The sequence below is a fragment of the Xenia sp. Carnegie-2017 genome, unplaced genomic scaffold (genome assembly GCF_021976095.1).
Source record: "Xenia sp. Carnegie-2017 unplaced genomic scaffold, XeniaSp_v1 HiC_scaffold_19, whole genome shotgun sequence".
Classification (NCBI taxonomy): domain Eukaryota; kingdom Metazoa; phylum Cnidaria; class Anthozoa; order Malacalcyonacea; family Xeniidae; genus Xenia; species Xenia sp. Carnegie-2017.
In genome coordinates, this window is record NW_025813481.1 from 3,050,210 (window position 1) to 3,076,043 (window position 25,834).

Here is a 25,834-nt window from a genome sequence, read left to right on the forward strand (position 1 = left end):
CTTCGTTTAAGGAGATTTATTTGAATCGAGTGATAACTTTGGTTTACGTAGAATTTGGCGAAGGATATGGTTTCAGTGGTTTCGATTTGAGCTTCTTCCTTTTTGCCGAACCTACTTCTTATGAAAGAAATAAAGGCAGGCGGTATGGAGGACATGCGTCATCTTATTAAAATTGGAGAAGAAAATCCTGACATCAACTGAAGATAAGAAGGTAATGTTGGTGAGTCTAAAGTGGACTGGGGACTAGTAACATGAATGTTAATTTTTTTAAATGGAAACATCGTTGTTAGTAGAAATATAATAAATATTTACGAAATGAACTTAAATGAAAATAGTTTTATAACCATTTTTTAATTTAAATAAACGGGAAATATCATTTCATGTTGCGAACTTTTTACAGGTTTTGTTATTTGTGGATTTTACAATAATTGTCAAGGTTAGTAAGTATTACCGTATTGGTTATAACGTTATGACTTACATATTTATTTCCTCTCCAGGACTGGCTCCTTTCCTGGTTTTGTACGAGGGAAAGCTTGAACAAAGGGAAGGTATAAGGAAGTTATTATGTGACATGATTAATGCACAGATATAATGAAAAATATCATGAGAATTGTGTGATATTCGCTGGTGTTGGCGACAAAATTTTAAAAGTTTTGACATGAGAAAGGTGTTACCAAGTGTCATTTGAATGCAATAGTTTCAGTCTCCTCAATCATTTATTTATCGCAACATTATTGTCCACTAAAAATGGTGACTGCATGTCATATGATGTTTTTCATGTATATTTCGGAATATATTTCTGGAAAAAATTTGGAGAAGTGTTTTAGGATGCTCTGTTTGTGATTATATCTTTAAAGCTCAAGGAAAGGTGAATGGTTTATATGCAAATTGTTGGTGATTGACATCATACACTTGTGATGTATTGAAGACTATTTATATAGTTGATTAGTTTTAAGTATGTATCATGTGCCAATATATATTTGTCAAACAATAACTGCATTTTACTTTCTTAAATCAAGTAATTGCTAATTTCAGGTCAGTTTTCCTGAAGACATTCCTGTCATTGCAACATGATTTCGTTATTTCAACTGTATATGTTGTTTATGTTGTTGAAAATGAAGGTTTGTGTTTAAATTTATCAATTATGAACTGATATTGCAACAATGTTTTTTTGTGGGGCAACTGTCATTGATCAAAACAGACTTTTGTCAGTTTTTGAATATGAATGCACTGCTCATGTATGTACTGTCTTCACTTTACTAAAGGCATGATATTCTTTTGTGATTAATTAGGCAGAAAGGCCATTTTACACTGGTCATGAATCTCAGGGTGTGAAATTGTGAATTAAGGTGGAAAAGTGAATTGCAATTTTCGTTACAAGTTTGTTGAACTATCACCCTGAAATGAGAAACATACCTTGTTTCTTGTTTCTGGTATGTTGTTTCAATTCATATCTTGCTGGACAATAGTCATAATACAGGATTGATGTAACTAAAAACAAACATTTCAAAATTGACAAAGTAGAACGTTTATCATAGTTTTTAAATGTTCATGAAAGCATGAAAATATTTTCAAACTCTTAACACTTCATGTCACGTTTGGTTAGTTATTATAGTTCACACTTGTCATCAGTATCTTTATGTTCTACGTAATTTCGACATACTCAGTTTGGTTATGTCAATTGCACTATGCACCATCTTTAATTTTCTGTATGTTTGAAACTTTGTCGACTCTGTTTGCTTTGACTTCAAAGCATTTTACTACAGCAGCTAGACACAAGAACAGGAAAATTTTTCCAGTTCTAAATATCATGAAAACGCCACGATTTCTTACAGTTTTCATCCAGTAGATCTAAATAAGAAGTTAAGTTGAAAATAGTAAAATTAAAATTATGGCGTGTTGATGAGATTTAAAAATTTAGATAAAATATAAAGTTTTTTAGATTTTTGTATTTACTGTGCGTTTAGTGCATCGCAAGTGGTCGAAAGTGATTTTAGGAATTGCGAAATGTCAATTCATATACTTATGAATAGAGTATAAGAATTAAGTACTGGGTGATTCTGCTGTGACTTGTGCGACATTTACACTGTGAATCTATAGTTATTCCCTATTTAAAGCTTAGACAAAAGTGAATGTATTACAAATTAATACATTTTGGTAAAATGTTTGGCTTTTAATATTCATGTACATTTTATATGTTGGTGATATTAGCCAAATCATATCTGAATGTAAATTTTAGAACTTCAAAATAGAAATAATTTCTTTTGCAGACAATTTTCAAGGACTTATGAAATATCTTGGGTAGGATGTATTCGCTGTTAAATTCTGTGAAATTAAAGGTATTTTGATGATCATTGAGACAGACACTGATAATGAAGATATCAGTCACTATAGAAGATTTTATTATTGTCGTTGGCTCCATCAATGCAGCAATCTTTACTCAATAAAGAACCCCTGTTGCGAATCGTAAAGGTGGAAAAATTTCATTTTAGGCCATGTAGGGTGTTGAAACTTTGTTTTCTTTAAATAAAATTTGATGGATATTTGCGATTATGATAGAAAAATCTACAACAGAAACTTAAAGATGCTCAAAGTTACTTTAAAAATGTAGTACTTAACCATCACTTAATTTATATTTCTTTTGATAACGTAAATGTTTTACATTATTTATCAGCTCTAACTTTATCATTTCGTGTAGGTGACGTAGCTAATTCTATTTTCCCGATGACGTGTATTTAACAAGTACCATGTTGTGAAATGTAAGTCTAACCTAGAGTTTCATGAAAACAAAAAAAACAGGAAAGCAATGATCGCAACGTTGATGATAATTATGGAGGATATGTGAATTTAAGGACCAATGTTCCATGACTTAAAGAAAGAGTTTACAGCCAATAAACACGCTAGTGAGAAGGTGTACTATGTTGGTCAACATGGTTATGATGTGTTTAATGTTCAAAACCAACAACTGTTCTTACTGTGAGAACTTTTGTTCTACTAAGAAAGTGAAACTATTACAGGTCAGTACTTGTATATCAAACTTTAAACATTAAACAAGACTTTGTTGAATGCTTATTTTTATGTGAAAATCTTCCCCCGTTCGGCGTACATGTTGTTTTTTCCTTAACGAATGAAATATGCAATGATTTCATCGTCTATTAACGATAACTATTATCGTAAATAATCTAGTTTCGTAGTTTCGTACTGCGTATGTATGAAATGACTTTTCATTTTTCTTGCCGGTGTCCGAAGTCTAATCTGTGAGTCTGCAAATCTAAACCTTTAATTCAATATCGAAAACTTTTACTAAAAATTTATAAAAAAATGCTTCGTTTCGAATCGACAAATTTCGTGTTTCTATCCACTTTTCTAGAACATGGATGAATGTACAATATTGCAAAGAATATGGCTACTTTCACATTTTGAAGACTGGAAAAAGGATATCTTTTCTAAGTCAATATTTACTTGTTGAACTGAGTCTTGAGAATCACTGCATGGAATAATAAAAGGAGAATTTAAGATCTGTTTCCGCTTGCCATTGCTATTGGTTTATCTGTTTTTCAAACTTTAATGGTCGTTTATTAGAGAGAATTATTTCAAGATATTTTTTCGAGAGGTAAGTTTTTAACACAATTTTGTTTAAGATTCTGTAGAAAATAATGAAAATAGTGGTCACATCCTAGATGTTTGGCAATTGCTACCAACTCTATAATCACCGTTATCGTAACTACGTAAAAGCACTATTAATGAAGCACATTTGATAAAAACGACATGGCATCATGAGATGTTAAAAACGACATGGCAAATGAGATGTTGAAACATGTTGATTTTAAAAAAACCTGTCGTATTATTTACCGTTATCACTTCGCTTGATTTTCTTTCACGAAAAATGTGTTCAATGTTTTAATCCAGGCTTCGTCGTCTTGAATTTGAGGAGAAGGATGGAGTCGTGTGGACGACGTGAATATTGTTTCCCACGAGAATCGTGTATCTAATGTTGGACGAGTTGCTAATGAGGATCGTGTTGTCGAAGAATGGAAGTCTTCTTCAAAGTTTCATGAAAACAGAAAAAAGGAAAGTGGTAATTTCAATATTGATGATAAATATGGAGAATATGTGAAGCTAAAAGCCAATGCTCCACAACGTACAGAGAGATTACAGCCAGTCAACTTCTCTTCTAAGGAGGCAGCCACAATGACGTCACGTAATATGACGTCACATAACAACATTTCAAGAAACATGATGCCCAGTGATTCATTAAGAAATCATACCAACATTGGCTACAGTCAATATGGCGATGATGTGTCTAGTGTTCATCATCAACAACCTGTTGTTGTTGTGAGAACATTTGATCATCCAGGAAAGTCGTACTATTACAGGTCAGTTGTACTACAACAGAGCAGTTATACTCTTACTGCTTGGTTGCAGTACAAGGCACTGACTTGAAGTCAACTGCACATGGAATCTTACTCTGACATTTATTAAACAACGAATGGCTTACTATGCTTTATTTCATCAAATGCACACGTTGTCCTTTTCTTTTGGTAATTAAAGTTTCTAAAATTTCCATTGTTCTTTATAGACACAGGAGTTCTTTGCCAAGAAATCACCCAAGACTGAACTACAAAAGATCTTTTACATCTTCGACTACTCGCAGACAAAAACCTTTACCATCTGCTTGGACAATAAACCTTAGAAATTCGCCGTCTAGATATGAAAATTATGAAGAAATAAAAGTTAGCGAAACTGAAAGTCATGGTTTTTCTAATGGTAAAAACTACATAGTTGAAAACCGTCCAAAAATGCTAAAACCTCGACTTATTAGAAGACTTCTGGTCTCTAATCTCACATTCGGATGCGTCAGAAGCAGATTATAGATCGTGTCCTGTTTTTAAAGACCCAATTAAGAATCAAAATTTTCAAGCGATTTCTTCCGACAAAAAGTGGAAAGAGAAATCACATGACCCAGAAATCATGTCCATTGTCCGTGGTAGTGAATTTTCCAAATTCTTGCCCACTACTCCACGACCAAGCAAGAGCCAATCAGATATCTCTATTGATGGATATTCCCGTGGTAAATGTGAATCATTTAAAAACAAAATTGAAAGAAACGTTTAAGAAAACAGGGAGGTTGTTGTTGAAGAGAGAAGCCAATCAGATCAAGAAAAGCATAATGAAGAAACTTTACAGGTATTTATATGTTAAATAAAGTAAATGTATTTGATGTTTTATTTATTTTTCCTTGCACTGCTATGGGTCTATTCTATTTACTTAACATAAGTTTCAAAAATCTTTCACATCATTGCTTTAGATTGTCTTCTATCATACAACATTTTCTTTTTTCTATAAACAGCGTTTACGAAATGGTGAGACGCGCGAGAGGAATGGTATGGAAAATAGAAAAAACGTCGGTTCATTTAATAAAGAAACGAGCAGTTCATCGTGGACTCATAATGACAGCGGTTTTAGAAAGAAACATCATGTGCCGATAAATGGTGTTCAAGTCCTACCACCAGAACCAGTTTTTATTCAGTTTGAAAATAGCGATGAGGAGAAAGAAAATTGAAGTTGAATGATTTATTAACAAGCTATTTCAGACTTATAAATGGTTCACTTTATATGGTGAATTTACTATCTATGTAATATCTTTCTATTTATTTTTCATACATTTGAAGGACATTTAAATCCACAAATTATTCATTCTCCCCCCATGGAGAACATATAGCATTTTTTTCAAAAAAATGTACTCCTACTGTTATTTTGAAATTTCTACATTGTTAAAATAATCTTTTTATGACGACATTGCAAACAAGGCGTTATTATTGATGTTTCTAACCTGAGGGAAAACGTTATAAAAATACACTTGTTGAAATACCTATTAGAGACTGTGATCGGAGATCAGTGATTTATCTGTAAGTTTACCAGACTTTGTTATATTGTATTCTTTACATGATTAAAGGCTGATATTTTTTAAAAATACTTGAGTTTGTGATTTCTTTTAGGGTGTATATATTAACAACGTTAAGAAAATTAAATGCGTCAAACGCTAATTTTCATTGCCGAAAGTTTGTGTATGTAACTTATTTATAACTCTCTTTACAAATACTCCGATTTAGTGTAGAAGTAAAGATTTTCTACCCATCACGCAAAAAACATAAAGTTTGCAGGCAGTAACTATACGGACTAAAACAATTCTATAGCATTCGAGTGTTGTTTTTTTTTTGCTGCGTTTTTAATCACAACTAAACTTTCACACATACAAAATTTCGACAGTGTTATATTTAACGTTTTCACGAAGCTTTAGCTTTGTTAGTGTGTATACTTTCTCTTCTTCATGACAATTTTATGAACTACGTTGGCGGAAGTGGACACGCAGCTAACTGTATTATGAGAAATATAATTCTTAAGAAAACTGTTCTTGGTGCTGTCTAAATTAATGTTTTCATTTATGATATGTATATAAATCATTTTGCATTGATACGTTAAATATTGTCATTCGTGAACATTTTCATGAAATGATTTAACAAGAAACGATTGCTTGTCTTCGATTAGCTCATCGTACAACTGAAAATGTCGGAAATGTCTTTTCCTATGTCAGATACTTGTGTATATCAAACATTATTCTCTGTATCAAACATTATCTGGATTTTGCAGCATTTGAATTAAATTAGTCCCTTCAAGTTTGCATTCCATTACCTATATTCGTGGGGGGGAGAGGGCATAGTTTCAGTCTACTCTATGTTTTAAAGAGTAGCTATATCCCTATAGTCTTTGTGAACGTTAAGTAAATTACAACTATTGCAAATATTAAGGATTATCGATGATCGACTACATATATACGTTAATGTTTGAAAAACGAAAGAAATAAAAGTTACCGGTTCATTAAATGCACCATGCTAAGCAAAACAAGAATGATGAGAATTTTAAAATTACTTGTTCTCTCGCAGTCGGATATGAATGCAATATAAATACGATAAGAAAAATATATGTTTTTATTAATTATCTTTTCTTTTATGGCAAAGAAATGTATTGCAATGCCGCTTTGAACAGATTTTACACTGTCTTAAAGCTTTTGTTTGAGCTAAATTAATTTAATCTTTATCTCTATCATCTGCATTCTTCAAAAATTATCATTTTCCTATCCAAGTAAAAACAAGTTTCTTCTACTGCTCGGATAATGACGATATTGAAAATCATATTTATCGTTCAAATGATCATGACGTTTTTAAATTGTTGTTAAGTTTGGATTGTTTTCATAAAGTTGGCAAGTCTTTGAACAAGCATGGTTTGTTGAAAATGTTGTTAAGTGTGTGTTGTTTTTATACACTTACAGGAAAATTTTGCTGTCTAAAGTTGGCAATTTTTGAACTAGCATGGTTTATTGAAAAAAACAAAGATTGACATCAGTGGCATAGCTAGACTAAAACAACTAGTCGTGCTATTGCGATTGTAAACATGAATTACTAAAATGATTATTGCTAACATAAGTCGGTGGTGTCATTATGGTTGATGCACTCCTTGAAATTTTAATTCTGATTTTAACATCTGAATTCTCAAAATCATTTTTTCATTTCAAATCAAATCAAATCAAATCATTAATTTATTTCAACTAAATAACTTTTTTGAAATAGCTGTTTCGCCCAATGTCAGAGCACATCAGCATGCCTAGGAATTACAAATGCCATTTACATCATAGATCAATGACAAATGCTTAACTTGTGAATCCGACATGGACAGCCTTGTAAAAAGCTGAATGAAAAATCTGGTTTTCAGGCACCAGAAACTCGCCTTTCACACCTTTGCATGAAAACAAAGGAGTTCGGTTTAGCAAGGGACACTTTTTGAAACATTTCATGGAGATACAATTTCTCAATTTGCATCTCATTCCAGTCGTTTCTAACTCTTTAGGAATATAGAATTTGGTCGTGCCGGCCTGAGTGAGCACGAGTAAAAACGTGCAAAAAACGTTACTTGTGCTTTTAAGGCATTTATTAAGGCAGGCATCGGGCTAAAACATAAATGTGGTGTGAAATATGACGTATTGCAAAATGCAAAGGACGCATAGAAATAGACTTTGTTTTTGCTTACATTCGTTACGATTTTAACAAATTTTGAAATTTTTGTACATTAAGAAAACCTTAGTTAGAAAAATGTTTGGTCGTGTTGAGTACGACCAGCACGACCTTTAGCTACGCCACTAATAGCCAAGTATTCACGCAATAAAATTGAAAAGAAGCGGGGTTCACGAGTGGGGGCAACAAAAATCGTTTACTAAGCCATTTTTTAATGCATAGAATGCGGACTAATACTTCCTACTGTTATTTGAAATTTCTACATTGTTAAAATAATCTTTTTATGACGACATTGCAAACAAGGCATTATTATTGATGTTTCTAACTTGACGGAAAACGTTATAGAAATACACTTGTTGAAATATCTATTAGAGACTGTGATTGGAGACCAGTGGTTTATCTGTAAGTTTACCAGACTTTGTTATATTGTATTCTTTACATAATTAAAGGCTGATATTCTTTAAAAATACTTGAGTTTGTGATTTCTTTTAGGGTGTATATATTAACAACGTTAAGAAAATTATATTGCGTCAGACGTTAATTTTCATTGCCGAAAGTTTGTGTATGTAACTTATTTATATCTCTCTTTACAAATACTCCGATTTAGTTTAGAAGTAAAGGTTTTTTACCCATCAAGCAAAAAACATAAAGTTTGTAGGCAGTAACTATACAGACTCAAACAATTCTATAGCATTAGAGTGTTTTTTTTCTGCTGCGTTTTTAATCACAACTAAACTTTCATACATACAGAATGTCGACAGTGTTATGTTAAACGTTTTCACGAAGCTTTAGCTTTGTTAGCGTGTATACTTTCTCTTCTTCATGACAATTTTATGAACTACGTTTGCGGAAGTGGACACGCAAGCAAATTGTATTATGAGAAATGTAATTCTTGAGAAAACTGTTCTTGGTGTTGTCTAAATTAATTTTTTAATTTTTGATATGTATATAAACCATTTTGCATTAATACTTTAAATATTGTCATTCATGAACATTTTCATGAAATGATTTAACAAGAAACGATTGCTTGTCTTCGATTAGTTCATCATACAACTGAAAATGTCGGAAATGTCTTGTCCTATGTCAAATACTTGTGTATATCAAACATTATTCTGTGTATCAAACATTATCTGGATTTTCCAGCATTTGAATTAAATTAGTCCCTTCAAGTTTGCATTCCATTTTCTATATCTAGGAGGGGGGCACATAGTTTCAGTCTACTCTATGTTTTAAAGAGTAGCTATATCCCTATAGTCTTTGTGAACGTTAAGTAAATTACAACTATTGCAAATATTGAAGAATATCGATGATCGACTTCATATATACGTTAATGTTTGAAAAACGAAAGAAATAAAAGTTACTGGTTCATTAAATGCACCATGCTAAGCAAAACAAGAATGATGAGAATTTTAAAATGACTTCTTCTCTTGTAGTCGGATATGAATGCAATATGAATACGATATGAATAATATATGTTTTTATTAATTATCTTTTCTTCTATAACAAAGAAATGTATTGCAACGCCGCTTTGAACAGATTTTACACTGTCTTAAAGCTTTTGTTTGAGCTAAATTGATTTAATCTTTATCTCTAACTTCTGCATTCTTCAAAAATTATCATTTTCCTATCCAAGTAAAAACAAGTTTCTTCTACTGCTCGGATAATGACGATATTGAAAATCATATTTATCGTTCAAATTTTCATGACGTTTTTAAATTGTCGTTAAGTTTCGATTGTTTTCATAAAGTTGGCAAGTCTTTGAACAAGCATGGTTTGTTGAAAATGTGTTTAGTGTGTGTTGTTTTTATACACTTACAGGAAAATTTTGCTGTCTAAATTTGGAATTTTTTGAACTAGCATGGTTTATTGAAAAAAACAAAGATTGACATCAGTGGCTTAGCTAGACTAAAACAACTAGTCGTGCTATTGCGATTGTAAACATGAATTACTAAAATGATTATTGCTAACATAAGTCGGTGGTGTCATTATGGTTGATGCACTCCTAGAAATTTTAAAGTCGATCACATCTGAATTCTCACAATCATTTTTTCATCTCAAACCAAATCAAATCAAATCAAATCAAATCATTAATTTATTTAAAATAAATAATTTTTTTGAAATAGCTGTTTCGCCCAATGTCGGGGCTCATCAGCATGCCTAGGAATTACAAATGCCACTTACATCATAGATCAATGACAAATGTTTAACTTGTGAATCCGGCATGGACAGTCTTGTAAAAAGCTGAATGAGCAATCCAAACAAAGGAGTTCGGTTAGACAAGGGAGATTTTATGAACATTTCATGGGGATACAATTGCTCAATTTTACATCTCATTCCAATCATTTCTAACCCTTTAGGAAAATATAATTTGGTCGTGCCGGCCTGAGTGAGCACGACTAAAAACGGGCAAAAGACGTTGCTTGTGCTTTTAGGGCATTGATTAAGACAGGCAGGCATCGGGCTAAAACATAAGTATAGTGTGTGCAATATGACGTATTGCAAAACGCAAAGGACGCATAGAAAAAGTCGTTCCAGACTTTTCCTGCGACTGACAAGTTCCATAAAAAGGAGCATTTGGCCTACTTTAAACAGCGTTAAAAATGGAGCGTTTTGAGAAACTTTTTTCACTTATACGGTGTAAATCACTCCTAAATTCAATGTTGCTGAAACTTACGAAACTTAAAAGGGGGGGAAATGTTAAAATATTTATTATCGAGAATTGATTTAACCAAAATTGCACTATCTTTAACCTATTGGTATATAACACCCTACACACACTACACATACATGTTAGTCAGATCTCTCATTTGCTTGCTCTAAACATCCATAAATGAATTTCCTCTATTGTAATTTTGAAACTAAAAAGTGGACTAAATAAAGTTCATAATTTTGCCTTATATCGTTGAACAGTTTAACTTTGATGTTTGGCGCATAAAAATGAGTACAATAAAGAAAAGTTTGCTGTTCACATGAAGAACATTGGAGAACATTGGTATGCCAGGTATACGGTATACTTGGCGAGAAGTGCCCACGCAAGCAAATTTTCTTATGAAAAAGAATATTCTGGGAAATATAAGTACTCAGAATTTTAGCCTCAGAAGTATACAATGCCGATCAAGCGTCTGAATTAGCTACCTAAGAATTTTAAAAATCTGTTCGTAATTAGTTAGATTTGTTATTAACAAACGCTTCTATCTTTAATACGTAAATTTAATTACCAAAAAATTTATTTCTAACTTTCAAAGATTCCAAAGCAAACATTCGATAGAGAGCTTTCGAAAGTAGCTGCGAAGTTCGAACTCAATCATGAGAATTTTGGAAGTTTTGGTTACGTTTGTCCACCCCCTCCCTTACACACACAAAAAAACTTTGCGTTGCCAACGAATGAAAGATTCACTAGTTTTGCATCTGTGGATAAATATGAGTTTTATACTGTATCGAAAATTGTCCATTACACACATTTCTTTAGATTCATACACATTACTTAATAAATACCTCCTATCTCCCCCAGCAAAGATCACGATTTCCTGTTGTGGTGTTTTGAAATTACCACATTTTTAAAATATCTTGATCTACCACGAATTTCAAAACAGGTATTTGTCATAGTTTAATGTTTGTAATGTGATGGGTCCAAAAACGTCAAAGTTGCTCAAACTGTCATAAACTCACGACAAGTAAAGATCGACGTAGGGATTTTAAATTTTCAAGACTTAGCAGCGTATTGTATTTTTTGTGGCCTCAAACACCTGTGCACAAAACAAAAGAATACAGAAAATCTAATCAGTTTGGAGCCAACGTTTTAAACAGTTTCGAGTTATCGCATATTATCTGTCTCCATCTCTACAAAAGCCAATTATTGTAACAATAATATATTTTAAAACAGATATATTCTGGCTATTATATTTCGACCTTAAGGATGTATTAGGCCAGGTCTGTCTGTTTCTATAATATGATTGCTTAAAACTTTCATAGATAAATTTTGTTTATGGTATTAATAAATAATAGAAAGTAAGCGAAAATAAAGCTGATAAGTTTATATAACTTTCACATATGTTACAAATAAGAATTTTCTGATCACACTCTTATTACTGTCTAATTTCATACACAGGTAATTGCTACATTTCTAAAACGGTCTCTTCATTTTCTGAGATCGATTGGCTTAATTGTATTGTAGATTTTTGGTTTGAAAGTTAAAAGCTAAAAGTCGTCAGACTTACCGTTTAATCAAACACGGCATATAAAAAAAAAACAACAGTAATGGCTGTGTTTGAATAGTAAAACTGTTGATTTTCTTGTAATGAGTCGAAACATAGATATGCTTAAATATTAAATTAACGTAAACAGAAATTTCAATAAAATTAAAATTATTATGTGATCGAAGATGGATGGCAACAAAACACAATGACAACAAAATCAAGAACGTATGAAAGTAAAAAAATGTTAAGAATGTTCTTGAGCTTCAATTGCATCTTGCAAGAAGGGATGATTTATTCACGAATCTTGCAAGTACTCGAAATTGCCCATGAAGCTTTTTTGATGAATGAGTTGATTGTTTTGTCTTTAGTTATACTGGATGACTATATTTGTCGTTTACAACTGACACAACAAAGAAAATTCATCTATTCACATGAAACTAATAACAACCTGATCAATACATGGGTAAAGTCTTTTCTTCATTGAAATTTGGTCGGCGGTCAGGCTCAGTGAGACAGCACTTTAAAGAAGGGAATCGTTGTATGAATAATGGCGATTTTGAACCAGCAATTAAAAACTATATAGAATGTTTGAGACCTCCAAGCAAGAATAGCGTCAAAATGATGGCATATTTTGGTGCTGGCAACGCTTGTGTCCTCTCTGATAAATGGAAGGATGGACTGAAATGTTTTGATGAATGCTTGAAGATTTCTTCAAACGTGAAACGTGAATTTTTTCAACGTCAAGTTTATCTTGGCCTGGGAAATATTGACTCTACCACTGAAAGATTTGTGGACGACCTGAAGAAAGATAAAATGGTCTGTCTTTGCCATATTGCGTTGGGAGGATTGAACAAGTGGCTTAAAAATTATGAGAAATCTTTCGAGCATTATAGAAAAGGATTCTCTCTTATTGAATCTCAACAGCAACAACATGAACAGCATCATCGACCGCGACGACCAAGAAAAGTTGGTGGTATCAACGTTAGTAAAGATTTCGTCAACCTTTACATGAAGAACTTGTCAATTGTTACTTCAGCTGGAATTGTCAGTGGAATGTTGGCTGTTTTATGGGAATTAGCAGAATTGTTTGAGAAACTGGAGCAATATAGGGAAGCAGCAGATATTTATGAAATATATCTGGAGATTGTCACAGAAGATGAAGATATAGAAAAACAAATGAACGCTATGGTGTGTTTAATACGAATATATGGAAAGGAAGGACGTCATTCCTCAATGGACGTCATGAAACTGAAATTACGAGACCTAGATAGGAAAAAGAAGAAAAAAGGTACAGAATCAGATGAGCTCAGCTTTGCTAAAAGACAAATTTTACTACGAAATGACATATATTAAAAATTTATTGAAACTACTTCTTTTACAGTTTCACTAAAGTAGTTCGCGACAAAAATGTTTGTTATGAAATAGGCAGTTTTATTTTAACCGTATTTTTGTTATTTTCTATCCTCCACTCTCTCCAGAACATATTCTTTGAACGAGTAGTTTATGACGGTTGTTCTACTTTTTTATATTTGATTATTCATGCACATTTGCTCTCTATGAATGTAATACTTTTACTTTATTTTCAGAATTGCAGTTACAAGAATGGAAATACCTTGGTGAATCAACAAAACATCAAGAATTATTCCAAAGACTTATTGAGTATGGGCGCGATGGCAATGACAAGGTCGAACAAGTGAGCGATCTACGTGTAATTTTCTCAGACGAGTTTTGTATCGGCAAAGGAAATGATGGAACTCGTGTTTATCTTGGACTGGGAAAAGATGGTTACGGCAAAGCTGTGAAACGAATACGACGAGATAACTACATTGGACTAAAACATGAAGCAAAGTGTTTTAAGGAAATCAACGCAAAGAAATCGAATTATGTTGTGAATGTTTTATTAGAAGAAAACACTGCAACGGATTATTTCAATTTAATCCTTGACCTATGTGAAGAATCGCTGGAGAGTTTTGTAAAATCTTCTACTGAGGACGTTCTTCAAAAATCTCTTCCCAAAATTCTCAGGCAAATTTTAAAAGGATTAGCTGATCTTCATAGCGAACCAAATCCAATTCTTCATCGGAATTTAAAGCCTTCCAATGTTTTCCGAGATGCACAAGGTAAATTTCTGATAGCTGACTTTGGTATTAGCCGAAAATTGGAGGATGGCTCTAGGACATATAAAAGCAACACTAACAAAGAAACTGAGTATTGGATTGCTCCTGAATCATATCGTGAAAATGAGGAGTCGGTTGATGAAGCACGTTACAAAAAAGAGTCTGATGTGATGGTAGGTGTAGAAATTTAACTTTGAATAATTAAATTCAATTATTGGTATTTCGTTCACACTTTCACCTTTTCATTGATTTTAGAATGCAGGAATGGTGGCTTATTATGTTGCAACAAAAGGGGATTATGCTTTTGGAGCTGAAAAGAATAGACTGAAAAACTTGTTACATGGAAACCCTGTTGGTTTGGAAAAAATCAAGGATGATCAACTTAGAGATCTTCTTTCATGGATGCTACAACGACAACCCGAAGACAGGCCATCAGCTAAAGAAGCATTAAAACATCCATATCTGCAATCTCCTGAAGAGAACTTTGATATGTTGTGTGATTTGGTGAATCAACTGGAGAAAGAGAAAAGTGATTCTCTCAACTCAGATGTCCATAAGCAGTTAAATGATCCAGAAAATTGGATGGACCGTATCGACGGAGGAATTTTTAACAGTTTCAATGACTTTGACAGTACATGGTTAGGCTGCTTAAAATTTTTACAAAACGTTCGCAAGCATTGGCAAGATGAACCTCATCCACAACTGCCGCCAAGTGAAGGCAACTATAAAAAGTATTTCCTGCAAGTTTTTCCGGAGCTTCCACTTCTGGTGCACAGAATCATCAGGTATATCGAAGGGAAATCCACTCCTGATCTGAAAAAACAATTTGCTAGTAAGTTAACCATTAAAATATTTCTTTTTCGTCATTGATGTAGCTAATCAATCTCTAAGATCTCTAAGTGTAAAAAATGCAACCTAGTCAGTCAGTTATTCCGGTTATACAGTCGAAGTGTAAATTTTCTCCGTTTGATTTGACGCAACATGTTTGTTTATCAGTGTATCAAAGATTGTCATGAACAAGCTAACCATTTTAAAAATTTTATCTCCAGCATTCCCTTTGACGGTATGAAATGGTTAAAACGCAAATATATTTTTAACATATACTAATATTAATATGGAGATAAAAAAGCAGTGAGTGTTTGCAGTTACGGCGAAGCAACGTTATGAAGTGCGAGGCTAAGTCTAAAAAATACCTCTAAACAACGACTTCAGCTCAGTCTAAATATACTTTTTGCAAAAAGTTGGGGCTTCAGCTCTCCCAGCCCCCAGGCGGCTAACGTTTGTGCAAAGCTTATGATTAACTGTAAGGATTTTTACAGTTAGACAAAGTATGACCCTCACACTCCAAAAAGTGTTTATCTTGTTGATAAAGTTTTGAATGTTCCAATATTTGGAATGTACATGGCAATGAATAAAGAGTATTTCCTAAGAAATTTGTCTCCACAGTGGCAATACTTGCCAGTAAATATGGTCCTACTTCGGAAATTTGCCCCCCCTTAAGGCGGATCTCCACTAGACGGAAAAAGTCGCGGCGGGCTGTATGGAGAATTTTTGCGCGACGGAATTGAAAACACATCTCCACGTTGAAAGCACTGAGCATCATGGCTGCAATGAATTTACGACTTTTGTTATTGCTCCGCAGAAAACATTTATTTCGATATCTTCGGTGTAGTCTTTTTGAAATATCTTTTTGAAATAACACAGCCAATTGTTTCCAAGCATTAACTTTCACATTTCTATCCTTGTAACTATGGTCGTTTATATCCCACAAACAACGAAATTTCCTAACAGCCTCGATGAAGATTTCTTTATCAAAATCGAGAAGAACTTGACTTTCTACACTTGAATTGTCGTTACCTTGGAATAATCCTCCTTCCGACTCAAAAACTTCCAATTGAATCTCAGTAGAATTTTCACACGTAAAGTCAGCCATCTTGGTTGTATTTTGTGCTGATTCATCAGAAGCAAACGACGTTTTTATTGGTTCTTTCTTTAGCGAAAAAATGTCGAGCCTCGAATAGTGGAAATGGTTTCTACTATTCGTACAGCGATGCGAAGTAATAATTTTCCGCCGCGACATTTTCCATCTACCAATCACATTGCATAAAATTTTTCCGCCGCGATTTTCTCCGTCTAGTGGAGATCCGCCTTTACAAACTTTAGCATCCATTTCAAAAATGCTGCAATTTTTTTCAAAACCAAGATCACAGGTGATCTAACATAATACAAGTTATGTAGATCTATACATTTAGTCACATAATATCAAACTAATCAGAATAACTAAAGCACTTTAGTGATGACGTCATGTGAATATTCACGCGTCCAATAAAGTGTGAGTAAAAAGCAAATCAAAGACTTGAATGACTTACACATTTCATACACACATTCTGCAAACGCATCCCCGCTGTGTAAAACCCTGTCCTCACTTATGCGTTTTCTGTTAAAAACTCATAGTTTTTGATGCTTTTTGGCCATCTGTCCACACTGAAGCGCTCAAAAACGGACACGCTGCCAAATGAAAACGCTCTTAAAAATGGAGTGATTTGAAAATGCGTGCGTTTTTCCTTTGATGTCGACAGTCAAAAAAACGAAGCCTTTTGGGAACGATGACGTCAATGAATACTTTTTCTGGCATTTTTTAAATTCAATACAAATTTGGCGAGCCTGAGTGACGTGCTTTTGAGGTTGTATATTTGTTTAATCCCTATTTTGGAGGTTAATATTTTGATTTCCTAGCTTTTATTGATAACTTATAAAAGGAGAATTTTGACTCTTCGAACATTGGTTTTTCCAGTGGTTCACACAACCACTATCGAATAAATAAGCCATATGAAAGAAGGCCAGGAAAATTTTGGGTTTGTCCAGGAAGAACAAGCGCGTGGTGGGATAACTTTGTATCTGAAATTATGAATTACTCGCCATGGAAGACATCTTTAATGGCGTAAGATGTCACGAAAACTGTGCGCTTTATGTATAAGCATGCGCAGTTAATTATTTAACACACTTTTAATTCGGTAATAACTTTTAATTTCGAAAACGCATTAGTGTGGACTGATGCAGATAACACAAAAATCTGTCATTGTTGCAAAAAGTTTCATAAAATAACTTTTAAACTCGTAGAAATTTGATTTTAGTAAACACTTAACTATTTCCGAGCTTTAAATAACGTAAATTATTACTTTTTGTGCGTTTGCAGATTGTGTTAAGAAGTGATTGAGTCTTTTAAGCCTTTATGCTTTTTAATTTGTGGAATGATTTTCATGAGTCATTACTTTAGTTATACTCATTCTTTACTCGACGCTTGAATATTAACATGTTCGCCTACGCATGATAACAATCATTGCTGAAGTGCGATGGTTTTTCTGATTTGTTTGTTATTAAATGTATCGATCCACATAATTTGTAACATCTTATATAGCCTGTGATTTTAGTTTTGGAAAAAAATTGCACCATTTTCGTGATAAAGTTAAAGTTTTCAAAAGGGGGGATTTCCGAAGAGGGGCTAAATTTTTTTGGGAGGGGTCAAATTTCCCGTGAGATCGGGCTTTCGAGAGGCCTGTAGTATCTAGTCATAATTAGTTTTTACTTTTTTCTCCTCTGGACTAACTAAATGTGCCAAATTTAGACTATTTATGATGTTGAAATATTATGTAAGAAATACGTAAGAAATATTATGTGATTCGCAAACTAGCCGTGGTTATGTTATACACAATTGAAAATAATGAATTTTGACAATTCAGCCAAAAGACATCAAACGGGTTACTTTATCAACAAATTAGTGAAAGATGATCAAAGAGGAAGATATGCTCAGTGAGATGAAATATGGTGCAGTCAAAGAAGTCCGAAAGCCAAATAAAGTGAAAAGGACTTTCATCACGAAATTTGCGCAAAGCAAGTTTTTACTGAGCAAGTGATACTTTGTGGTATTGTATTATAAGTAAACTCACGCTTTCAGGGATGTAAGAAATTAAATGTTCTGCTGACGAAAGCGAGGCTTAGTAACGTCAAAGAATATTGAGGAGGGACGTTTACGACTAAATATCGCCATTCCTATATTTGCGGTAACACGTTAATAAATATTTCTGTTGCAACAAAAGAAACCGAGGCGACCATATCTGTTGACCGATGCAGATCTGTATATTTGATTATCGACTGTTGGTATGAATGATTCTACTTTAACTGCTATCTCCAAATACACTTTAGCATCAGTTGACCAAATTTAAGGAATTCGTGTGCGATACTTTAAGTCAAACAGAAGATCTAACATGAATACTTTAAGAAATGATATTTATGGTGAATATTGGGTACAGACATTTCTTTAGTTTTGTGCTTCAAAGGTTTTGTGCAATAACCTACGAGCTCTTATTCTCCAGAGCATAAAGGTATTACAGAGCGTTTGACTGGGACAATCACAGCATTGAATCGATCAGTGATGACGATGTCTTGGCTGCTATATAAGCAGACAGAAACGCAATAAATTTCACCTAAAGTTCACATTCTGGTGTTAAATATATAGTTCAAGAAAATCAACGAAGGCAATGTTCATTTTCTACCTGGAAGGTTTATCTGCGATTACTTTAAGAAGATTTCAACCAATTTGGGATGGAGAAATGCAAACGCATTTACACCTGTCGAACCGTCAAAAAAATTTTTAGGTTTCTCAGACGATGAAAAGATTTAGTAAAAGTCTCTTTTGCTAAATCTCCCTCGGTTTACAGGACTTTTAACCACAAATATCCCTGCGTTTACTTACAATAAAGTTGCTTCTTATTTTTATCTCAAATAGTTTACCAATGTACTATATAATATCACAGAGATTGGCATTATGACTGATTGTTGACAATACCATTGAATGAAAGTAATATCCGATCAATTTCGAAGGAATTTCCTATCTGTCTCTTGAGTAACATTTTACTGCCCGAAATTAAGATTAGCCTTTTTGAAAAAAATAAATACATTACCTTTTAATGCATTGAATAATATACCAAAAAGCTGAGCCTATACTATTATGTTATTCGTACGTATTCTAATCTTGTGTGCAATGAATTACTTTCAGCTCACTTCCACATGTTTGAATATTTTCATCCCTTATCCCTAAATGTAATACTTTTACATAATTTTTAGAATCGCAGTTGAAAGAATGGAAGTATTTTGATCAATCAATAAAGCACAAAGAGATGTTCTTAAAATTAATTAAGTATGGACGCGACCCAGATATCAAGGTTGAATGTGTGAACGACGTACGTGTAATTTTCTCGGGCGAGTTTTGCATAGGCAGAGGAAATAATGAAACCCGTGTTTATCTTGGACTGAAAAAGGATGGTTATGGAAAAGCAGTAAAACGAGTACGTCGAGATAACTTGTCCAATGAAGCAGAGAACGAAATGAAAATTTTGAATGAAAGCAAAGCTAAGAAGTCGAGTTATGTTGTGAATTATAACTATTTAGAAGAAGATACCGGAACTGATTATGTCTATTTGATACTTGACCTATGTGAAGAATCGCTGGAGAGTTTTGTAAAATCTTCTACTTTGGAGGATCTTCAAAAATCTCTTCCCAAAATTCTCAAGCAAATACTAAAAGGATTAGCTGATCTTCATAGCGAACCAAATCCTATTCTTCATCGTGATTTAAAACCATCGAATGTTCTTCGAAATGCACAAGGACAATATCTGATAGCTGACTTTGGTCTTAGTCGAATATTGAAAGACGGCCTTAAGACACATGTAAGCGATGCTACTAAGGGAACTCAGGATTGGATTGCTCCTGAATCGTACGTTGTTAATGAAGAGTCAGTTGATAAAGCACGATACAAACCAGAGTCTGATGTAATGGTGGGTGTAAAAATATAACCATTTGCAAATTACTTCCAAATTTTGAGAATTCTTGTTATGACACTGTTCTGTTTTTATATATTTTAGAATGCAGGAATGGTGGCTTATTATGTTGCAACAAAAGGGAAACATCCTTTTGGAGCTCTAAAGTATAGACTGAAAAACTTGCTAGATGGAAACCCTGTTGGCTTAAAGGAAATCAAGGATGCTTCACTTGAAGATCTTCTATTATGGATGCTACAGAAAGAACCCAAACTACGACCAAATGCCAACGAGGCGTTAAAACACCCTTATCTACAATCCGATAAAGAGAAGTTTAACATGTTGTGTGATATGGGGAACCAACCGGAAATGATACAATCACAACGTCAAAGTTCTCTAAATTCAGATGTTGTTGCACAATTGTATGATCCCATGGAATGGAGGACACGTATCGATGATCAAGTCTTGAAAGCTTTCAAAACCTTTAAAAAGAATGGCAAAAAGAAAACTCTGACTTACGAGCCTACATGGGCAAGGTGTTTAAGATTCATAAGAAACGTGAATGAGCATTGGAACGATAAACCTCGTACACATCTGTTGTGTTATGTCAAGGAAGGCAAATATGTAGACTATTTCTTGCAACGTTTTCCTGAATTGCCTCTTCTGGTGCACAAAATCATAAGGTCGACTGACTGGAAAACAAGAGCTGATCTTCAGGAACATTTTACAGCTTAGTCATACCAACAATTTTTTATGTTAAACGATATAACCACTGCGACACTATACAATGTCCCAATTTAGTTGTTATTTTCACTAAAAAGTTTTTTTCGTTTGATAATATTCAATATGCATGTTTTAAGGTTTGATGTTTCTATGTGACATTTTGGAGGTGTTACACTCCTCCCCAAAAAAAAGATCCCGCCAGCACCACTGTATGTTGCGTTTAATGGAGAGCCAAAAAGTTGAAACGTTTTTGCCTAAATTAATAATTTTTTATACAAGGGTTTTCGTCTCTATCTCAAACCTCTTTAATCTCATATATTTGCATATATTGATTACCGTGATGTTCATTTTATGTAATATTTTGTAAACATTTAAATAAACGACAACATTTTTCAATTTTGTTATTTTAATGACAGACATATTTCAACTTCACTACCAGCCATCTTAGTCGCAGATTTAAGATTGAAATATGATACAGCTGTTACATACATGAAACCACCAGAAATTTTGCAACATGGATCAAGAACACACCACCTCCGAAAAAAACTCCACGTTGACAAACATTAACAAAATCTGAAAGCAAATCTAAATACATTTCATCAGGCTTCCTTGACAATGCTAACACTTCATTCACTTTTAAACTCAAACCAACCCTACACATACGTCAACACAAACCAGATCTGAACAAACAAGTACAACATTTTAATAGTATTTCACAATTTTAATTTTCTCCCTTTCTCTAACTACGCACATCTTGTATTTTGTCCCTAATCACTAACAATTTGTAAATTATTTTATCTATTGAGTGTGAGTATCAGCAGGGGCCGCGGAGAAGGGGGGCAACTACCCCTCCCCCTTCTACTTTTTTCAATATCTCTTGCTTTGTAAAGTGTAAAAGTATCAAAAACCGCCCCAGGAAAATACTTACAGTTGATAAGTATGGATGTTTAACAATAGTTCATGTCTCACTTATGTTTCACTTTCATTTTTTAGTTGACGTTAGATTGATCAATTATAGCGCGTACAGACTAATTGCAGGAGTACGATACCCTGGTTCTGGCAAAAATCTGCAGGTTGTTCACACTACGTAGTACCCACTAGTTTTTCATATTTTCAAGTTTTAAAACCATGTGCTGAATGTATGCCTTTCTGTACACGTTACTCATGAGTCGTCGTTCACATCGGTGCCCGTGCCTGAGCACTGTACTTGGATAATACCTCTTTCGTGGTGTCCAGGCCCGGGCATTTGTACAGAGGCACCATCAAAATTTTGTGTTCACATTGGTGCTCGTGCCTGAACACCGTGCCAGGGCACTCAGTCTGAACACACGAAATCAAACAAATTTTGTGTATTGAATGATTACTGATAAAACTGTTGAAAAACAACTTTACTATAATGGCAACAACAATCTGCTTCTGCAACCTTGTAGCCCCTGTATTACCTCAAATGTATCACTTTCTATCTTATATATTTCAAACAATCACATTGTGTGAAATAAATATCGTATTCAATCACACTGAAGGTGTCTTATAGCCAAGTTGAACATTATCTACCATTAAAAATAAAAAATTGAAAAATACTATCGTGTATTTAAAATGTTTATAAAGCATAGTACCCATTAGATACCCATAGCACTGTTTTGTAGATACAGTGTCGTCTAGTCTCAACAAAAGCGAACTCTTCAAAAAAGAATTTCTAACCAAAGCAAAATTCGGTGTTTTTCACTATAAAAGGGTTCGTTCTGTTTCTTACAACCAGAGGCGAGTGGCGTAACTAGAGGTCGTGCTGAGCACGACCAAACATTTTTCAAACTAAGGTTTTATTTACCCACTAAAATTTCAATACTTGTTTTTAATGTTAAAAGATATTAGCGAAAACAAAACCAATTTCTAATGCTTATTTGCATTTTAAGATATGTACTTCATATTAAAGAATGTTTTATTCAGTGCAGTGTTTGAAATTAAATGAAGATATGATCTTCGCACTTTGGTGGACACCAAAGTGCGAAGATCATAACTTCATATAACTACATATCTTCATATAAGTACTTATCTTCATATAAGTACTCCCTCTCTTTCTTGACTATCTTAACCGACAACACCCTAACATCACATTCACAGCTGAAGTCAAACAAAACAGAAAACTATCATTTCTTGACATTGATATCTCTCGCACTAATGGAAAATTCACCACTTCCATCTACCGCGAACCTACTTTCACCGGCCTCTTCACCAACTTCCACAGCTTCATCCCACTTACTTACAAACTTTCACTAGTTTCCTGCTTACTTCACCGCATCTTCAACCTTTGTTCTACTTACGAAAATTTTCATACACAACTCGAATTTACCAGAAAGTCACTCACTAAAAACGGTTTTCCTTCACGTATAATTGACCAAATCACACGTCGCTTCCTTAACAACACCTTTGCCCCCAAACTACCTGTCTTGACTGCTCACAAAATACCCATCTATTTTTGTCTTCCTTTCACCGGCATACACTCCCTTCAAATTCGCACACAAATCAATAGCCTTTGTGCTGCAGCCTTCCCACATGTATCTATTAAATTTTTTTTCCGTCCTTCCCAACGTATCTCTTCTTTCTTCCCCTTTAAGGACAAAATTCCAAAACCTCTGAGATCTGGTGCAGTCTATTTATTCAAGTGTCGAAGCTGCAACGCCTCGTATGTGGGTCAAACCACGCGTCATCTACACACCAGATTCTCGGAGCACTTGGGAATATCCCCCCTTACAGGCAACCAAGTTTTCCACCCTGCGTTGTCAAGCATTCTTGCTCACATTAACGCAACTGGACACACCCCCAACTTAGACGACTTTAAAATAATCTCCTCTTCCAACGATACTTATGAACTCTCCATTCATGAGCGCCTTCTGATCAATCAATACAAGCCTTCACTTAATGTGCAAGGAAATTCCATTCCACTTAAACTTTTTTAATTTCTCTTTATTTTACTTCCTAACTTCCCTATCATATATCCATTTGACACCGCCTCCTTTAGTAGTAATTTAACACCTTTTTGTAAATACAATATCTTGTCTTAACATCCTATTTATTATTTGTCTGAAGATGTCTTGAGTAAAGACAAAACGTTACAATAAATTTGATTTTGCAATTTGGTTTTTTTTTGTCTATTTCTATGGCTCTAATCAGAACTTTATGTTGGGCATTAATTTTTATTACACGAATCCGATTTCAGCACGACAAGTCTCTCGCTACTATTTTATAAAGCTATTAATTGATATCCCAGTCTCTGTAAATTAAAATGAATAGACTTTGGAATAAAGAATTTTTCAACTTTATAAAAAAGATTAAAGAATAAGAAATGAATTCATGTAAAATTAACTGTTTTAATAACTTTAGATTCCCATGTGCAGTGTAATAACATTATCCAGTCTTATAACAACTCTGGCACATCTAACAATCAAAGCCCTCCAGCAAGTGGCTCTACGCCCGTCATTTGTAATGACAGTATGCCTCGTGACTTACGTCCTATGACCTTTCATGAATTTTTAAAACAAAAAGAACAAGATAGATGCTCTAAATTCTCAAATTCTAAAAGAAAATAGAGGAGCATTTCAACAGCAAATAAAAAAGCTAAGTTAGCACAAGAAATGAAAGTCCAAGTAGGTGTGATTAGAGAAAATGTTGAAGATAGTAGATTGAAAAATCAAAGGAACAACTATTCCTGTATTGTTTAATGAACACGACAATGCCTAGATATTGCTGGAAAAGGCAATTGAGAAGCATGCAAGGCACTTTAAACAATTTGTCAGAGATGATACTTATGTATTCTCTATCAAGATATGACTCTTGTTAAAGATTTACCAAGTAGTAACACACCTTTTACCCTTGGAGAATACAAACGAGACCTACTGAAACCCTATTGTAAAATTTACTTCTGGTTATGTCTGGAAGATGATTTTGAACATGCTCCTGTTACAAAGAAGACCATCATTCAGACAAAGAGCTTCTGTTTGTTCCATTTAATTCTAATGATGATAATAGCAACTTAGGAATTCAAGAGTTACCATCACCAAAACATGCAACAATCCCATGTTCATCTCTACCTAAATTGTCATTGCAACAGACGTCAGGCAGCATTGAAAAATACTTGGTCACTGCCACCAGTGTCCAGCATGTTTGATGCATTTTCCTCGTACTGAAATTGAACTTCATGCCGATCTTTGTGCTGAGACATATATAGATACTGTTGTTGAATGTGAATCTGATGACCAAGACTGTGAAATTCAGATTGTGGAGGAAAACGTATTGAGTGGAAAAGCTGACTGAAGAAGGACTTTAAGTCAGAAGGTATTCTGAGAGTATCATTTGCAGGAGAACCAGCCATAGATACAGGTGGCCCGAGTCGTGAATTTTTTACTGGTAAGATTAACTAAATGTTAAGTAAATAACAGTGACATTTTTGAAATAGTATACTAGTGTTTGAATGTCCAAAGATATTGTATAAATAGGTACAACACTTGCGTTGATAGAAAATTAATTTATTGGAGTACTGTAATAACATTTTTTCGTACAGAATGCCTCAACTATATACAGAGGAAGCTGTTCAACGAAACAGGATTTCCAGTAGTGAATGTACAAGCCTTGACCAATGAAGAATTCAAAGTCACAGGAGAAATTATTGCTGCATGAATTGTTCAAGGAGGACCAGCTCCCTGTTTGTTTTCTTCACAAGTGTACAATTACATAGTGCATGGAATATCAAGCGTACATGCACACAACTGGTGTGAACAGTTAAAGGAGGACACAATTAAAATAACAATTTTTGGGGGTTGCTAATACAAAAGAATAATGTTTTAGTTTGTTTCTATTTTTGCATAAGAACTAATGTCAGGTAATGAAGGTTGGTTTTGTCATAATGATTGTATGTT

The 25,834-nt window shown here is 33.8% G+C and overlaps 2 protein-coding genes and 1 long non-coding RNA gene across 4 annotated transcripts; 2 read left to right on the forward strand and 1 right to left on the reverse strand.

Annotated features, from left to right (window-relative positions):
• Positions 1-346: 346 nt before the first annotated feature.
• On the forward strand, positions 347-19,552 carry LOC124439075 (serine/threonine-protein kinase/endoribonuclease IRE2-like). Its single transcript, XM_046989293.1, has 13 exons — positions 347-436; positions 498-548; positions 1,036-1,121; positions 1,293-1,433; positions 2,271-3,017; positions 3,371-3,613; positions 3,910-4,376; positions 4,580-5,187; positions 5,351-5,909; positions 12,634-13,553; positions 13,852-14,555; positions 14,638-15,214; positions 18,123-19,552. The coding sequence occupies exons 10-13, from the start codon at positions 12,725-12,727 to the stop codon at positions 18,194-18,196; spliced, it is 2,184 nt and encodes a 727-aa protein (XP_046845249.1). The 5' UTR covers positions 347-436; positions 498-548; positions 1,036-1,121; positions 1,293-1,433; positions 2,271-3,017; positions 3,371-3,613; positions 3,910-4,376; positions 4,580-5,187; positions 5,351-5,909; positions 12,634-12,724; the 3' UTR covers positions 18,197-19,552.
• Positions 19,553-19,559: 7 nt separating this feature from the next.
• LOC124438767 (serine/threonine-protein kinase/endoribonuclease IRE2-like) lies at positions 19,560-21,317 on the forward strand. The gene is made up of 2 exons (XM_046988966.1): positions 19,560-20,216; positions 20,304-21,317. The coding sequence occupies exons 1-2, from the start codon at positions 19,560-19,562 to the stop codon at positions 20,931-20,933; spliced, it is 1,287 nt and encodes a 428-aa protein (XP_046844922.1). The 3' UTR covers positions 20,934-21,317.
• Positions 21,318-23,194: 1,877 nt separating this feature from the next.
• LOC124439086 lies at positions 23,195-25,434 on the reverse strand. Of its 2 annotated transcripts, none has more exons than XR_006946266.1 (2): positions 25,422-25,434; positions 23,195-23,220 (listed from the first exon to the last, which is right to left on the reverse strand). It is a non-coding gene; the product is annotated as an uncharacterized LOC124439086 (long non-coding RNA). The 2 variants fall into 2 exon arrangements; XR_006946267.1 differs by having other exon boundaries at positions 23,195-23,234.
• Positions 25,435-25,834: the final 400 nt, after the last annotated feature.